This window comes from Polyodon spathula, chromosome 21, assembly GCF_017654505.1.
Source record: "Polyodon spathula isolate WHYD16114869_AA chromosome 21, ASM1765450v1, whole genome shotgun sequence".
Classification (NCBI taxonomy): domain Eukaryota; kingdom Metazoa; phylum Chordata; class Actinopteri; order Acipenseriformes; family Polyodontidae; genus Polyodon; species Polyodon spathula.
Genome location: NC_054554.1, coordinates 13,427,899 through 13,447,268, shown reverse-complemented (window position 1 = coordinate 13,447,268; position 19,370 = coordinate 13,427,899). Strand labels below are relative to the sequence as shown.

Here is a 19,370-nt window from a genome sequence, read left to right as displayed (position 1 = left end):
ATGTACAGGCAGATACTTATCCATCATGCAATACCATCAGGGAGGCATCTGATTGGCCCCAAATTTATTCTGCAGCATGACAACGACCCCACACATACAGTGAAAGTCATTAAGAACTATCGTCAGCGTAAAGAAGAACAAGGAGTCCTGGAAGTGATGGTATGGCCCCCACAGAGCCCTGATCTCAACATCATCGAGTCTGTCTCGGATTACATGAAGAGAGAGAAGCAACTGAGGCTGCCTAAATCCACAGAAAAACTGTGGTTAGTTCTCCAAGATGTTTGGGCCAACCTACCTGCCGAGTTCCTTCAAAAACTGTGTGCAAGTGTACCTAGAAGAATTGATGCTGTTTTGAAGGCAAGGGGTGGTCACACCAAATATTGATTTGATGTAGATTTTTCTTCTGTTCACTCACTTTGCATTTTGTTAATTCATAAATATAAACTATTAACATGTCTATTTTTGAAAGCATTCTTACTTTACAGCATTTTTTCACATCTATATATATATATATATATATATATATATATATATATATATATATATATATATATATATATATATATATATATATATATATATATTAGCTCAAAGAGCCCGCATGGTCACCCCACTATTAAGGCCATATTTTGTTGGTCCCTTGATGACAGCTCTTGTAAAATAAGAGAGAACCTACACACAACTTATTAACTTATAGCATGAATAGCATCAACAAAAACAAGGCACTTTTTCTACATTTTTGGAAATGTCCAGTATTGTCCAACATTTTAGCATATACAGTATATGACTGACACCAATTGTCTGAATGTCACATACTATAAAAAAGCAGCAACTACATGCATTACAGGTCAAGTAGGGAGACAAACCAATACAGTTAATCAAAGTCCACCATAGGCACAGTCTGTAAACCACTTACCCGACTCGCTATTGCAACACTACTTTAGATCTTTCCTTTTTGAATTCTGACAAAGATTTGTCTCAATTTTTAAGTCCAACTTAATTTTACATCTGTGTTTTAAAATCAATTCCCAGGTTTTCCGTTCCTTTGTTGCATCAGCTACTTGCTGATGTGATTGCTGGCCTTGTCTAAGGGCAAACCAGTTAAGGTTTTGTGCATACATGTTTAAACTTAATTTATCTTCTGATGACTAAACAAAGGCTGGGAAGGTCATGTGCAAAGAAAAAACAAAAAAAAACAAAAGCAGTATTACAGACTAAAGGGTAATTTCCATGTTATTTTTAAACGTGTTTGTTTTAGCACCTTTATCAAGATGTGATTAGTTTACAGCAATCCACATGTGAATAAGAGATTTACACTTTCGACAATCATTTCTCTTTTTCTTGTTAAACAAAGCAGCTTGGTTGTCACTCTTTCTAAAATAATCAAACTGGCCAATTTGAAGGACTGAAGATCAACAGGGGACCTCTGTTTTTGCTCTCCAGTACCTCTTTCCACCTGTCAAACCTAAGCAACGAAATTCCCTGCAGCGCCCCCACACTTACATGACTTGCCCTGCACTCCAACAGTGGTGCACTTACTAGTTGAGCCTTTGGGGACCCTGCTAATCTGCTTTTTGATGCCATTTTCCAGCTACAATTGTACCAAAGGACTGAAATATGTTGATAATCCTATCAAAAGTATGACCATAAACTTTGAGGCTAGGGGTTTTTTCTTCCTCAATTTGTGAATGACCTGAGAGAAAGCTAAACCCAAACAAGATCAGGCACCTGTTTAAAGGACACAAACCGATAACTCAAAAGGTGACAGGTAGCCTTGCAGGGCTGGGTAACCCTGCAGCAGACCCAGTCCCACCTGCCTCTACCCCTCCCCCCTCCTCCCTCAGCCCCCAGCAGGTGTATACAGTCCAGGAATGGAAAATGTGATGAAAAGAGGACAGCCAGGCAGACATATACACAGGAAGAAGTGAGTTGAATCAACGTCAGCTATTCTAACAGTCTGGCTTAAGCTGTGTTGTGTTAACTTTGCCCTAGACTGAATGACTGGTTGTGCAGATCACTCTGATTAAGTAAATGCTAATAGAAAAGTAAGAAAGTCTTGATCATTATACTGTTTCTATTTGGAATAACAGTTATTTGCTTTCATTTTGGCTGTGTATTTAAGTATATAGTTCAATACTCTACAGGAGTTGGACAAAATAAGAGAAAATGCATTATATTAGTTTGTTGGAGTGATACTACATTAGTATAGATAGCAATACTACCGACATATTTTTGAAGATAGTTGTGACCAACATGAAGTCTAAACGAACTATTACTATAAAAAATTACCATAATATACACAAAACAAAAAAAAAACTAATAAAAAAAGCACACACTTATTTTATTTTACAATCAGTGGCAGACACATTTTAGAGCTCTACGCTATCAGCCTGCACAGTCTATGATTGGGTTTTTAACTGAGGGATCGTACCCTTCAAATTGTAAAGATGAAGGTTCTGAAAGCCCTGTGCCTTATTGCTAGACAAAAAGAAAGAGAGTGAAGGGGAGGGGGGAGGGGGGGGGGGGGTATATGTGTGACTGGGTTTGGAAGCCTGAGAAAACGAGACTCAGATATCTGAGAGATTGGTTTCAAACAGGGCCTGATCTTTCTGCCAAGTCCATATCCTATCTAACAAGGGTGTAGTTACTTAACATTCATCACCGCTGAACTCTGAAACTTTATCGGCTCCCAAGCACGGCGCCATCACCAGGCCCGGTCATTCTCCACTCTCAGATAGGCCTGATAAAACACTGATAGATTACAGGAGATTGTTTTACTTCAGGGGACACAGCTACTAATACTAACACTGACTTCACATCTGAGAGAGAGAGAGAGAAAGAAAGAAAGAAAGAAAAGGTATCAGCCTATCGAAAAACAAATAGAAAAAAAAGCTGAACAAAATAAAATCAACGCGAACAAAAGCTCCGGCTGGTTTTCCGAAAAAAAATAAATAAAATTGCGGGCAACAAAAAAAAAAAAAAAAAAAAAGGAGCTTTTATACGGATGTCGAAAGCTGTTTTTAGAGATAGTGGTATTTTTCACTGACAAAGCAGACAGAGAAATGTGAAGGGGTTTGCTCTTCTTGTGTGACATGATTTAAAGAGGAAACAATGAGAGAAAGAACAAGGACAGAGAGAATCTCTTGTCAGATGATTAACAATTTCAATCACTTTTTTAGGGGGGTGGGGCTTGCTGCTTTTCTACTGTTTTGATGTAATTACACACACTGCATATTCTGTGCTATCTGATCTGTATAGCTGCATGGCAAAAGAATTGGAAAGAAGGAGAGCTTCAACGCTGATGTGAGAAGCACCAAGATCCCATAGAAATAAGACAATAGCCAGGAGAATTCCACTGGTCTCAATAATAAATAGCTCACAATTTGTAGTTTTAAATGGACAGGTGCAGTGCCAGACTGTCACCTCATTTCATTTTCCTACAGATTCACAGCCTTACCAATGATCCTTCAACAGTGGGGTTTTTATCCAGAAAATGTGTTAATGGTTCACAGTTGAAGGCCAATGGTAAGGTAATTGTGTCCTCGTTAGGGCAATTTCTTTCATCGGTGCAAACTGGGAGCTTCCACAGCACACGGGTTGAATACTTATGCAAGCAAGATATTTCAGTTTTTGATTTTTCTTAAAAATATTTCCCAACATAAAACCAATGTCACCTTACAATAATTGATTCTGAGTTTCAGTGTTTAAAAATAAAATATCAAACAGAACAAAATTTCAATGTACCATTTGTAATTTGGTAATATGAGAGAATTGGTCAGGGGTCTGAATACTTTTGCAAGGCACAGTATATATATAGATATCAATCAATTGGTTTCACTGCAACCAGTTCCCCTACAGCTAAAACAGTGGGTAATGTAAACAAAATGGATAGTAAAAACACATCAATGAATTATATTTTAGTATGTGTGCATCTCTAGCAAAAAAAGTTGACAGTGACCTTATATGGTGGCCAGGGTCTATTGATAGCTGTGAAATAGATGGCCAGAAGTCTGTGAGGGGGGCTGGATCTGAGCGTAACTTTCAGCACATCACAGAAATTTGTGGACTCGAACTAAAAGCATGTAGAAAAGTAACACATGAAAGAAGTGCAAGGAGATTAACGCACACGCGCAGATTCTCAGCTTTGTTATCAAACTTGATAAACACCTAGATAGTTCATTTAAATTAAAATCCATATGGGAGGATAAACCGCCATTCCACCTTCCTTTAGTACGTTCCAAGATTTGGACCTTGGTGTTTAGGGATCATCCCAAAAACACCAGCATGGCATTTAAAATCATACTATCACTACCAGCACTATCTATAGATTTAATTCTTGTATGACAATTACTGCGTCATTTTCAGAATACTGCAAGTCATCTCCCTACTGGATCCTAGAATTAGCAACTCCTTTTTCTAAATCTAAATTGTCTCAAGCACAATAACAAACCCATTCTAAACATGAAACCCTCCCTCCCATACAGGGGTAAGGAAATGCCAAATGGAAAATACTGACAGCTTCTCAGTTAAATTAACTCAGACTTCTGGGGACTTCAGTCAAGAACGGTTGCTATACCCTGTATGCGGAATAGACGAAACCAAAAGACAAGCTTTAGTTATTTTTCAGTTAGAAAAAAAAAAAATATTCAAACCAGGTTTATTGGCTTTTAAGGATTTTTTAAACAAGTTGTTCGATAGCACCATGACTTAATATATTTGTAGGGCTACAATTGTCTTGCATACAAATAATGCACAAGGCAGTAAGAGATAGCCCTGCGACACAAAGATATAGAAGGACAGAGCTTATTGATATGTTGTTTTAGGTACAGTCTAGTTTAGCAAATTCCTGGTATGAGATTGAGCAAATAGGTAGAACCAGGAACCCATTGTGAGGGTTTTTTTTTCCTGGGATTTACTGATTTACTAGTAAGGTCCCATGCAGGGGCGTCATTGGGGGGAGTGACAGGGGCAACCACCCCTGCCAAGCTAGCCAGGTGGGCCCACAAATGGCAGTTTCTTGTTTTTGTGAGAAGTTAAAAGGCTTAAATGAAAGTGTTCATGCCTCGGGACATTGATAGTGCTACTATGTGTTAAAATTGTTCTGCCTAAAAAACGTCATAGCAACAGCCTCTCCAAGTTACTGAGATAATTTGCATTTGTTAAAATTCTAAATTAACAATAGCAGCTGTTGTGTATGATGTGTTACAAAAAGCAAAAGAGAAAGGTATGTTTTCCTAAGAATTCTGTTCAAGTATTTATGATGTGTTTTGTGTACTTGTCAGTAAAAGCGCTTAACTTATAAGATCTATCACATCACAGCAACTAAGCAAATAGCAAAACAATATAGCCAGTGCCATTTTAGCTAATGAGGTTACCGAGTCGAAGAGGGGAATGAAAATCTAAACTTGCGCCAGCGGTACTTTTTATTCTCTTTTTGAGCTGGTGTAACTCTAAAAGGATACTTGCTATTACTTATATATTACTAAAAATCATCAAAGTAGTCATCACTCTTCCAATAACCACTGCAAGCAGGGAGCATCTGTTTTCTGTTTGGTTAAAACCTATTAACAAACTTCCATGACCAATCCTCGTCTGAGTGATCTGCTTGTAATGGAAACTGAAAAATCATTGGTTAAAAAAAAAAAAAAAACACCTTGATTTTGATGTCCTGACTGATATCTTTGCAAACATGAAGCCAAGACAATATCCGCTGCTTCACTAGGTTTATTCATGCCATGCCAGAGTTTTTTTTTTTTTTTTTTTAATGTTTGTTACAGAGTTTTATTATTATGGAGAGGGGCCCCTAAATGCATTCTTTGCCCCCCCCCCCCCCCCCACCCCACCCCACCCCACCCCTAAAGCATCAAATGGAAATTTTTGTTTGTTGTGAGGCAACACTCCGATGGAGGGTTTCCCATTATAGATTGACTGGTCTGAAGATTCCTAGTTTGATCATTTAAATACAAAAATCCCTCCATCACTCTCTCCAATTATATATTTTATAGAATATCCAGTATACAGAAATCAATGGGTACCAGACATCCATAGTGGTGCAACAATTACAACAAAACGGATTCTGTTGAAATGGTTCTTGCCTTACTATACTGCATTACAGTCAAGCAGGCCACCTTATCTAATACAACCAGCAACCACACATCAACCTCTGAATAACTAAGCACAGCACAGGCTTGTCGGGTTAGCCAGCAAGGGGTTAAGTAACGTAACACCCAAGGAGTCAATCATTCTCTATCTCGCTGGAAAGGAAAGCAATTCATCCTGTATTTGTGACAACTTCATTTGCAAAGAAAAAAAAATTAAAACATTTTAATTTAATGTTAACATTTTATCGGAGGCCCATGAATAATCTGTTTATTTATTTATTTTTTTGTATTGTTCCTGGCATTTTGGTGGAGTGAGATAACAGTAAAAAAAAAAAAAAAAAAAACACAACAGAACAGAACAGCTTAGAGAGTGAAAAACAGAGAGATAGATAACAGTGATATAAACTCCTGCACAAAACAGTCACGTTCTAATCTTGGCTTTTTATCACACTTCCCGTTTTTTCTCCCCTTCATACATCCCAACTGGAAAGGAATGCTGCTCCAAAAATGAAGTTTGCAGGTTTAGTATCAAATTAACCTTATGCAATGGCTTTTAGTCGGCTTTTAACTACTGAATAAACCACCACTGCAGGTAATGGAAGGAATATCTTTGCATTAGGAAGGAAGAAAACTTGACGGATAACATGAGGTTCCAAATCTTTCATTTCATTGTCTTTAATATCCATATTAGAGGTCACAATTTAAAAAATAAAAATCTATAAATGGTAAAACTGTTTGTGAACACTATCCATGTTTTCTTTAATATATATATATATATATATCTATATATTAATATATTATATGCACATTAGTATTCCTTATACAAGAAACATGGTACAAATATATAAGCAGTGACCCCCCCTAAAATATATTTCAGTGAGAGGAAAAAAAAAACAGGTTAGTCTGAAACAAAATCCCAAACCTAATCATAACCATATGCTAAACCCAGTATAGAGCAAATCATTTACATATCGTAGTTTTGTTGAAATAGTCAACTTTATATTCTGCAAATGAGATAACATTTCAGACAGGGAAATCTTTCACTTTCAATATCCTGTATGGAATAAAAATAGCCAGATCATAGCAAATATTTAACAATCAGGTGAGGATACTTTGGGAAATGATTACTAACATGCGCCAGACAATCCACAGCAAAATACTGTACTGTATTTGCAAACAACTCATGCATATGTGCGTTAATACAAAAATACACCTTGTGTTTTAATGGTATAACTCATAAAATGGATCTTGGAAGGACAACTTCTTGTACCCTGTATAGTTCAAAAACATCAAAAGGGGAAGATTTACAAAATATACCCTTTCCTCAGCATTCCTCTAATAGAAGAATGTAGGTACAGTATAAAAGTACATAAGCTGTACTGCACTACAACCTACATTGACCTACACGCTCATTAAAACACTTGGAAAGAAAGCATACAAAAAGGAAGATTACAGATTTAAACAGGAGAGTTTTTCTCCCACTGTCACTCCCTCCCAAAGGAAAAAAAAACATAATTTATCTGCGTATTATCAAGAAAGGCAGACACTTTAATCAGTGAGCTATGAAGTCAGTATTTCCATTCTTATCTTTTAGAGGAGTGGAAATGGAGAAGAGATAGGGCGCTTGGAGCTGATCGGTGGAGGGGAATGATAATAGGGGGAGCGGCCAGGCTGTTGGCTGCCTCTGTCATTGCTATCGGCACCATTATCAAGCCCTTATCAATTCAACCATCACTGCGCAGTAATAAGGCCAGTTCAACTTTCCGCATTATCATACGGCACAAACCTGGATGAGAGGCCTGCACTGGGGAGAGAGAGAGAGGGAGAAGAGAAAAATAAAGCAAGCAAGAGTGAGAGAGAGAGAAAGAGAGAGTAACAGGGGAATTGTTAAAGGACAAAGGAGTAACTCTACAAAGGAGAGAGTGGAGAGGAATAGTAGAAGTGAAATAGTGTATGAAAAGATTGGGAAATGCAATAACGTTTAAAAGGAGTGAAAATTGCATGTTAAATACCATGGGTTGCCTGTAGAAAAGTGAGGGTGGCGTCTCTTGTGACAATAGCATCACAGCATAGTCTGCATCATCAAAAGTGCCTATCAATCAAAGAAATACATTTTTTTTTTTAAACTTGTAAACTACCCCTTGTCCCGCTGAACAAATTAATTTTAAAAAACAAAAAAAGCTGGTAGAAGTAGTTTGGAGCAATATCAGTTGCCATTTCTGTATACGATTAGTGACTTAAGAAAAAATACCTAATGTTCCCAGTATAGTCAATATCCCACAGGTAGATGTCCTCTAAAAACTAACAGGCCTTAAAATGCATTTAAAACAACAACATAACTTACAAGCAGCCAAAGTGAGCCAGACCAAAACATAACCTAAAAACACATGTATATGTGTCTTCATAGACACACACACAAAAAAAAAAATTCTTGTAGGGTTTTGACTAACATTAATATCGTCCACAGCAGTTATTACTTGGAGACTATTGCCCTTGTCTTTCGTCAATGTGTTCAATTAGCTAAATACTTAAACATGATTGGCTGTAGGTGGGACGCACGTAGGATTATGCAACTGGAAGCTCCTGGTAAGACAAAGTAGATTGACTGAGCCCACTGCGCAGCTCAATGCAGGAACAGACGCAGCACATGTCTTTTGCTTTGAGTAAATTGATGAGACTACATGCTTTGAGTGAGTGCAGCCCACAATATCCTAAACCACGTCACCAGACCATTCAATTGTGCGATTATAAATACCTGCGTGTCTGGCATGCATACATACATAGAAATATACAGTATAAGTGTGCTTGTGTGTATTTATAGATGTATAAAACAGATAAAGCAATGTGTGCGGGGCGTGAGGATTGTCATGTCACAACATCCAATCGCAAAGGCCAGATCTCACAGTCACACACCAAAACCCTACTTCTCTTTAATGTCTGCAGCTCTGCAACTTGAGTTTCCATTTACAGGTTACAGTACCCTGGCCTAGCAGACATCCCAGTAAACTGTCCTGATCTGGCTACATGTAGGGCGTAAATATAGAGAACTTGTGAAGAGATTTCACCCCTGATGGGCATTATTAAATAACTTTATTGTTTCCCTGCTTTCCTGTTCCTCATATAACTCCCCCCTCCCCCTCCCCAGACATCGACGACAAAACAAAATAAGAGGTTCCATTGTAGTGGCATCTGTTTCCTTTTACTTGGAAAGAACCAACAAGACTCACCTCAAACTGTTTATTCATTGAAATCCACTTCTCAAAAAGAACTAGGGAACTCTAATCCCATTTGCTGTTATAAGACACTCAATTTAATAAATATTTGGGTAAGATTAATATCTAAATTCAAATAGTTTCACTGTTCGCACCCACCCCCCCCTCCCCCTCCCACTCCCCCTGGGGGGGGGGTGCCTTGTTACAATGTGGCCCCCCCCCTCCTCAAAATAGGTTATAAGGAGATATGGTCATGGTTTTATAAGGAGCTAGAAGGCAAATCACACCTTGCATGGTCTCTTTCATATGGCTCCTGACTACAGAATTATACCTACGTACGAATAATTCAAGTTGTTAACTAAACAAAATAATTTTCACTGTTTGTCACTCATAAAAAAAAAGGATTGATTTAAGGCAAGATTGCACCTCCCCAAGTCAATTAAGGCTAAACTCGGTAGCAGTTGTGGATCTCTTATCATAACTAAACATCATATAGCATAGACCTTTGCAATAACTGTGCTGTTGTACTGCTCTCTCTTGAATTCCAACTGGAAATGAGCCTAAATAGATACACCTGGACTTCTTTATTCCTCTAAATAGCGCAATCAGTCCAGGGCGCCTAAATTCCAAACAAAGTGCACTAGTACCCAGCCAATCACTGGTGTCATGCCCTGGAGCTGGTCAAATAAATCATGAAAAAGCATAGCAGCAAGAACATCCATGTCTAACATGTCCAATACAGTGAAAGGCATCACTTGGTCCAGGATTTTGATCCCAACTTGATGAAGATCCCAAACTGCAATACTAAGCACAAGAGGAAAGCCACAGATAGGGACTGACAGTGGCCTCCCCATAGCCCAAACATTAATATGGCAGTACTAGAAGTCTCAGCTGGCCAATGCCAAGTTAACAAACCTGGCGGTTTCCCAGTTTGGCTGGTGGCATCAAGGAAGCTATAAAACAATTATCAAATAAAACATACTGCTACTAAGGCAAAGTTTGTGATCAAGATGGTATACTGTAGTGCATCAACAGATATACAGGCACACTAGAAAAGTCTGTAGAAATGAAAGGATATTAGGGATCTGGATTTAACAATAAATATTTGACAATTCAGGAGGACCTCTATCTGAACTTGTGTTGTGTCTCATATTGTCCACCAGTGTCATCTATGATGGAGGAAGGGGGACCAAAAAAGTTAATCATACACACAATGATAGATGTATTTATTACACCAGTCCTTACAGCTTTGCACAGTCAGGGTCCTAGTTATAAAATGAACCTTCTTAGCCCTTACATCCCTAGGAGGCAGCTTAGATCCTCTAACTCTAGATTGTTAAAATGCATGGTTCAAAAACGTGTTACGCTCGGAGGGTATAGTTTTAGTTGTTTTGCTCCTTTTCTTTGGAACTCACTACCAACTTTCATTAGAGAATCCACAACAGTATTCAAATTTTAAAACACCCTTAAGACACACTTATTCTCCGCTGTATTTTTTTTAACGCTTTGACTCTACTGCAGTCTTTACTGTTCATTATAATATACTGTACTTTTATGATGATCAATTTTATCTCCACTTACCTATTTTATTGTATTTTATTTATTTATGTATCTATAGAATTTTGAACTGATTGTTTTTCATTTTGTTTTGTAATGTTGATTTGTGTTTTGTTTTGAACAGCGCCTTGGGACACCTAGGTGTGAAAGGCATTATAATAATAATAATAATAATAATAATAATAATAATAATAATAATAATAATAATAATTTCAAATCCTGTCTATTATACAATAACCTTTGACAGGTTAATTCTTTCCAGTGGTTATAAAATAAGGCATTTGGTACAAAATGAAGACTGCAGTCATTTTAAATCTTTCCTTATCACAGAGTGGGGGGGTATAAAAATGACATATACTAATACAAAAAGCCTATTGGTGCATGGGATATAAATGGGTCTGTGTAACACAAGTGATTTAAAACATATAGTTGTATTTAGGCACAGGAATTGCACAATCACTTCACGTGCAGATAAAGTATTTAATAGTATGTAAGCACGGGATTGCACAAATTAGTTCATGGGCCGAGATTCAAGTGAATGATTTAATCTCGGCACAGCTGTGTATATAGAAGCATGAAGCACTCACTCGGGGTTGTGTGTTCTGTGAGTGGAGAATGGGTGTGGAGAGGAGAGCAATTTAAATTAAAGAAAAAGCAACTGCTACGTCATGCTGGAGGACCAGCACGGTACTTGTTTGTTTTTGTCTGTTCGTCCTTGTTATGCTAAACCAGAAGGAAATACATGTTACTATTGTGTTTTGTTTGTTTTTTCATTGTTAAATATACCGTTTGTTGTTATTTAGACAGCTAACATGTTCCGGAGCTGTCGACAAAGGCCAGCACTAAACCAGGACAACATTACTGCACTTTGTTTCACTAAAGAACTGTACTTACACTAGAGCACACACTATGGTACTTGTGTTTGTGTTACTTGTGGGTGTAAAAGATCAGGACTGTTAATTATTTCAGGACCAACCCGTGGATTAAATTAAAGCAATACACGCCGCTATATTGCTTATCACTGTTACAATTTACTGCTGTTTTACCACCAGGCAACTGGATTATAAAATAAAACACCAACTGCACCTGGATTACTATTGTCTGTGTTTATTGATCACCTGCACCTGCTAAACTCTTTGCCACAGGGACTTATCCATAACTACTAACTCAATAGTGTCTATTGTGTAGAGAAACCTGAAGATTTTGTACTGTATATATTATATAGTATTGCACACACAGAAATATCGTAGCCACAAACATGTCAAAATGACAGCTTGTCAGTTGTGGCCAAACATTTCTCGTCACCAGCATGCTTGATTTTCACTCAAGCAGACCCTTGAGGCCCTGTTAGAATGACTGTTACTAGATGGAGATGTTTGAAAGTTTTGCTGTGAAATCATGAGCATGACGCAGACTAGTGGTGCTTGTAGAAAGCAAAACTTCACAATGTTTCACTGTGGCTACAAAATGATGAAGTTACGATAGTGTAATGCAAACAAAAGGTTATCCTATAAAAAGATTGTGCACTCTGATGCATAAACAGTAGCACATACAAAAAAAGACATACGATAACAGTTGTAGACAGTATTTTATAGTAGGGTGCAATTGTGTAGCTGTAACCTTCTGTATCTAACTACCTTGTCTTCTTGTTGCAGTAAACAGTATTTGTATTAGCCCGCTGAAACCTAACTTCTGAAGGAACCTGACAGATTTTGTCCTTTAACTCTTTGCAGATATCAAACCAAGTGACACTGCCAGCTCTACAATCTATCTCCATCTTTTTTTTTTTATCTTCATCTTTGTTTTTGGGTGTTTTGACTGCAAACCAGCCATGATGTAGTGGTAGGCAGATTTCAGTTGCTTTAACACTTTTTTAATGGGCTTTCCTTCCCCTGTGCACTCCGGTTACAATCTGCTGTTATCACCCACACATACAATGTAAAGAGTAGTAGGATCCACAAGCAGATTGTAAGCTGCTGGGTAGGGATCGTTCTGTTCCTGGATTGTAAATCACAGGTGAAGAAGAGAATCTCAGCAGGAAAAGGTGCTCATAACAACCCTGCCGTCTAAACTTGGCACCCATGCTGGCCATACAGCTGGTAGTTAAGATGATTACTGTTTTATAGGTGGCAAAGTGGGCTGGTTCACTGTTGGATTGCACTAAAGGAGGCCTGGGATTTACCCAAGTTCAGGACACAAGTGAACCGAGCCTTTACATCCTGTAAATATTTGTTTTTGTGAAAATCTGGTTTCAGTGGGGCACGTAGACGGCTTGTGTTCCTACATATAAAAACTACCTGTTGGCAATGTAAACAAAACTGGAATATGAAAGAATTGTATTGTATTGTAAGATTCTACATGATTTTGGGACACTGCCACTTTAAAATAGCTGAACCTTACATTGTTGGAGTATAAGATGTACTGACCTTTTTGCCTATGTACAATTACATACTTTGAACCATTTATTTATATAAAAATTAAATGCCATCTATTTTATACAGTTGTCTGATAACAAGCCTTTTAAAAATATTGCATGGGTTCCTAGCTATTGCATTTCACTTTTCTCTGGGTACTCCTTTTGGACAATCTTTTTTAATTGAAGCAAAGGGATGCACCTGTATGGTATTGGTAGCCATGAAACACATCACTCTGATGCAAGATTTGAGTGCTCTGCTTTAGAGAAGATTCAAAACAAAGTTTGAAGCATTAACAACCAGAAGAAAAGGAAAATATGATAATTATCAAGAAACCATGCTGATATACTATCACTCACCATCTAATATCACTGAAGAATATCAGCACAAATAACCCATCTGCTACCTCTGCTATTTTTCTGCATACATAAAGACCTTTACGAGAAAATTCAAAGATAACAATCAAGTGGGAAAAAAATCTCTTTCAGAGCTCAATCTAACACGTCATCTACAGTTAATAATAGGCTGTATTAGTTTTAATTAAATTAATTGACAACAATGCATGCAATGGAAAAAGTGCAGATTCACACCTATCATCTAATTATACAACAGCATGAATCACATTAGCAGTGGAACAGCATGCCAAAGCCCCAGTTTGCTGATTCTCTCCGGTTTGTAATGTTATTGTAGTAGAGTCCTGCTCCAGTCTGCAAGACGGAGATAAGAACTCTTATCAGAGTTGGCAATCTTTATCTGCATGGAGATCCAGCCCCAGGGCTTATCAAAAGTTCACATCAAGCTAAAAGCAGAACAAAGGAAAAAACAGGCAACACAGAGCAGCTGCAGCTGCTGTGGTTTGATTTTCTCATGTTTCTCAAATTATACATTTAAACTTTTAGACTGTTATATTAACTTCTATCAAGCGTTTCAATGTAGTGCGAGGACAGTGAGCAAATCCAACCCCAGAATGCCAGGTCCCATTTTTCTTTCTTTATAATGCAACTTAAATTAATAGAACACTACATCTTTTCTCTCATCTGTTTTTTTTTCATATTGCCAGATAAATCCATATTCTGTTCTATCTGAAATTCACAGAAGAACAAAGCAAGACAAACACATTTAAAAAAAAAAAAAGTAGATTAGCTTTTCACACGCAACAAACAGAAGGAAACACGACCTGCTTGGACCAGACTTCACTCAACCTCATTCCACTGTCCAGCTCAAGATGGGTGAAATAGGAATGTAAAAACACATTGCTATTCTCTTTCTTTCTTTTCACCCTCTAGTTAATGTTGCTAAGGCAGACTGTCTTTATCTGTATTGAAAATCACCAGCTCCACATATTATCAACATTATAAATCTAACAGAAGACAGGGAGGCATGCAGCACCTAGCTGCTGTTCTCAAATCTGGCATTTTTTATGTTATCTGAATTGCCATCCAATTCCACTTTTATCATCTTCCTTATTATTTTTTGTTCAACTCGTGGAGACATCACAAGCCAGTCCCAGAACCAAATGGCACCTATATGCAATTTAAATTCACATTCCATTTTTATCTGCTGCATCGGCCTCACCGACCTATCTCTTCTGCCATCTGCACCCCATTTATCTCGTTTCACATTTAACTGTCAGAATTATTTTTAAACCCGAAGCAGGAAGCTTTGGGTTTTAGCTTTTAACAAACAGTGTCATTATTAGATTTGGTGCCAATTATCAACAGCAACGATCTCTCAGCTAATAAGAGGACATCTGAGTACAAACAAAATATGGTTAGTGTATGACAAAAGTAAAGTTAGTCTGTACGACTCATGTGTTAATCAAAATGGAAAACATAGCTGCTTATTTAAACGCATTACAACTGCTGTAGAATGAATAGCTGTGCTACTGGAGTTGTATAACAAAAAATTACACAATCCTATAGAAAACACTATTGGAATAAAACAAAAAAGTAAATATTTGTAGAGAAAATTTTTTACGTGCATATTCATCCTTATCATCATTCAAACTGACTATCTTCTCTCCTATTGACATGCAGTGAAGGTTACACAACAAAGACATGTTAGAGGAAACTATGTAGCAAACGTTTTGACAAGCGGTCTTTTAAAACCCCTTGGATACTACAGGTTTTTCCATCACCAGTGCTAGAGTTTTTTCTTGAATTTGGGACAAAATTGTTTAAGTCAATTTTCTCAAAAGTCTCTAAAGGAAACATGGGAAACCTATACATTGTTTTTTTCAGCGCAATCTGAACTTTCCAATGATATAATATACTTGGCAACACTACTCATCTGATTCACATATTGCAGATTAAATGGGGGGGGGGGTTACAATTTCTGTGCCTCTTTAAAGCCATAAAAAAGTAATTTCCTCATTTCCTAAATTGTAGGTGTCTTGCATTGCTAATATGTTTACTATCTATAGAGAACAAAATAGGAGTTAGTATGTTTCTACCATGGCTGTGTCAACATTTGTATGTATAAATAAATTAATAATTATTATTATTATTATTATTATTATTATTATTATTATTATTAATAATAATAATAATAATAATAATAATAATAATAATAATAATAATAAGAATAATAATAATAATAATAAATTTGATCCGTTTCTCAGTCAGATCAAATTGTATTTAACGTTCAAAAGATCGGTCTCAGAACTTTGTATCCACAATAATATTTGGGAAGAGCACAAATACCCCGCGGGTTTTCTCCTACTGTCTATATTAAGGTATGTTTTTAAATAAATGACAACCACGATCTAACGTTGAGAACTCACTGCAGTCTCATTCTATAAAACGACACTTCAGAGCAGGCTTGTCGTCAATATTTATTTTGGTACAGCCCACCCCGCCCCAGTCTACCCAACCTTCAGAATGTTGCTACTGTACTTATCAAGCCCGAGCATCTTCTGGAACGGGAACTGAAACACTACAGAATGGCAGCCAAGCTTTTAGTACTATTGAACTTTAAAAAAAAAGGCAAATTACATTTTATTTTTAAATTGTATCAACTGTGAGATCACGCTCCTGTGATAACAGCGTAACATCTCAACAGGAAGGCGCGCACAGACCAAGCCAAGTGTTCAAATAAAGAAAAGAAAAAAGTAAAGTATTAGTCGAGCACTTCAAACCGCTATACCGAGTTGAAGAAATAGATTGAAAAAAAAAGAAAAGATTCAGTTGTTTATAACCGTTATCAGCGAGGGAGATCATCTGCCAGTTTAATCAGGAGGCCCATCTCGCTGGAAACAGCGCTGCATGGGCAGAAAGAATATAACTTCAGCCTGGGAACAGCCTGCCAGCCACAGACAGAAAACAAATAAAAACGATCCAATTTAAATCTCTATCGGCCTTGTGATCAGATCGGCCTTATCTGTTTTTCATATCAGTCTTTTCAGAGAACAGAGAGGCTTCCAAACCAGAGTTTAACAGGAAACTGGAGTCTGCGTGTCAACTGTGAGGTTCATGTGGTGGGGAGCATATTGAGAAAAAATACACGAATACATGGTACAGGCTTATATACACGTTAACGTACTGTGCCTACACACACAATGTTTGATCATCTCAAAATTAGAATTATGCAGGAAGTTTTATTTTGGTAAAGTGATTAAAATGTTGAATACTGTAAGTTTTTTTTAAATAAATAAATAAATAAATCAAACCAGATTATCAGCGTTTTCATCTTTAATCTTGAATATATTAGAAGCTGGCTGACAGCTGTTTTAATAAGTGTTTGGATCGACACAAACAGATTCTCCCCTTATGTTTTGTAAACCGTATCCCACAGCAGGGGTTGCTTTCCGAGTATTGTGTATACATTGTAACCCTGCAACAAAAACACGCGAAACCAAATGAAACAGTTATATATTCTGCACTTTAATTTAAAATCTGTTTCCGAACAAGCGCATTTAATTGACAATAGGGCACACTATTAACGGTGTACACGTTATGGAACTTGGTGTGCTTTAAACTTAACATTGTTTCATTAGTTCTGACAGCCAGGTCGTGATCAGAGGGCTCACTTTAGCCATGATGGCACTAATCGAGTTGTTTGTTTATGGCATTAACACTAAGCCACAGTAATGCACATTAAAATTGATGCGGTTTCTATGATTAAACTAATCAGCTATGTAGCTTAAAAGTATGAGGCACGTTCCCCGTCTCATGCTTAAAGAAAACAGGCACCGATCTTTGCTTTTTAACACAATAACAAACCCGTTAATTACTAAGAATCACTAATATCTCTCGGAAGACCCACCACTGTGACAAAAGCATTACTGAAATAATAAAGATAGTTTACTTACGTTTGATCTGTCGCGGTTTACTCTGTTTTCTCCTGGACATTGCTTCTAGAATATTTCCTTTCTGTTTCGGTGGATGTATATTTTGGTGTGCTTACTTAAACTATAATACAGTACTGACCAGTCGTGATAATATCCTCATGCCTCTGCTTCGCTCCTGATTAATACTACCTGGCTGTTTGCAAGCTTCTTTTGGATATGTTTCTTTAGGTGTCAGCCTGAGTTGGAATCCCAGGCTTTTCTCACTAAAACACTGTTTCAGACTCCTGATTCTTGCTACTCACAGGGAACCAGGGACGTACACACGGTTCTATTTTGATACGGTTCAACGTACTACAGCGCGTAGTTCTGAATGGAGCCCAAACGCTCTAGCACTGAAATTGATACATTGTGATACTGGTAACCACCCCACCCCCCCCCCCCTGCCCGTGACGCTGCACAGCACGTGTGTATACGGTACTTTGTAGAGCGCTTTCACAGAGCTACATCATTGCTCCGCCCTCAGACGCTGAAAACAAGAAATGAAGATACTATTGTGTAGCCCAAAAGGAAAATCTATGTTATGATTGAAAGCAATTACTTGGCAAGCAATGTAACGTCTTCTAAAAAGAATGTACTGCAAAACAAAAAACATGAGCGCTTTTGGGGATACTGTACTTATACAAGTTAATAGCCTACGCTACTCCAAACCTCTGCAACAATAGTGTTATGCTAAATGTTAAAAACAATATCTATTTCCACTAAATCACTTACCATTCTCGAGCAATCCCAACCGTGATCTGATTTCTTCTATGAGTGATTCTATTCTCTGCTCAGGCAATTTTGAAAATTTCACGGGCTGCAGTTTCAAGTCAGGTGCAATCAATCATACGTTCCTCATGCTTAAGGGTTGAAGCCCCGATGTCCGAAGAATTCAGAGGAATTGGAGCATACTGTGAATATGAAGTCGGAGATAGAATACATTTTTAAAAAACTTTGAGAAGAAGGAAGAACACTGCGTCAGGGAAGAATATAGTTTGTTCCCTTTCAATGGAATGACAACCATTACCGAATTGGAAAAGCCCATTCTAACCGTCAATCACTGAGCACATATAAAAAGCTGCCCTATCAGGGCCCTGCTGTGAGGAGAAAGTCCCTCCCACCTCCTGTTGAAGAGGGACGTCCTCATAGTAGCATATCGCCATTCTCTCTCTCTCTCTCTCTCTCTCTCTCTCTCTCTCTCTCTCTCTCTCTCTCTCTCTCTCTCTCTCTTCAATTTCAAACCTTCAAATTATTTTTGTACACTGTAATATTATGCTTTCAAGTGTTAATTGAGAGTGCTCCTGCCTTATTCTCATGTAAGTTTACTGACTAGAGCTGGTTTCGACCCCTCTTTTTGAGATTGGCAACCGGCCATTACTCTCTGTTCCACTACCTCGTGTAGTTTTTCGACTGTGTTTTGAGCTGTTGTTGTACTGTAGGGTGACCCCATGGGCTCGATGCGTCGTCCCATACGTCGATTTACTCAGCCTTAGCTACTTGCAGCTGTGCTTACTGCCAACGTCGATTGACTCAGCTACATCAGCATGGCACAGAGCTGGTGGAAACAGTGAGGGCTCAGTCTCGCCAGGACTTTCTTAAGCTGGTGCGCTCATCCTGGAGCAACCCAGCATCTGCCCCCATCAGCCTCAAGAACAGCAGAGGTCCTGCTACACATCACAAGAGCCCAAGAAGCAGGTCTAGGCATGTTCCCCACCATCGGGGACACAGTCACAGTACTGGTGCTGGGGGTCTACCTTTA

The 19,370-nt window shown here is 37.9% G+C and overlaps 1 protein-coding gene across 3 annotated transcripts in view; it reads right to left on the bottom strand.

The window, feature by feature from the left end:
* Positions 1-17,949, bottom strand: part of LOC121296207 (zinc finger protein ZFPM1-like) — a 100,883-nt gene extending 82,934 nt beyond the window's left edge. For all 3 annotated transcript variants that reach the window (XM_041221501.1, XM_041221504.1, XM_041221502.1), the window contains exon 1: positions 17,594-17,949. In XM_041221501.1, coding sequence (XP_041077435.1) covers positions 17,594-17,633 — 40 coding nt within the window. In that variant the 5' untranslated portion in view covers positions 17,634-17,949. The remainder of the gene's footprint in view (positions 1-17,593) is intronic.
* Positions 17,950-19,370: the final 1,421 nt, after the last annotated feature.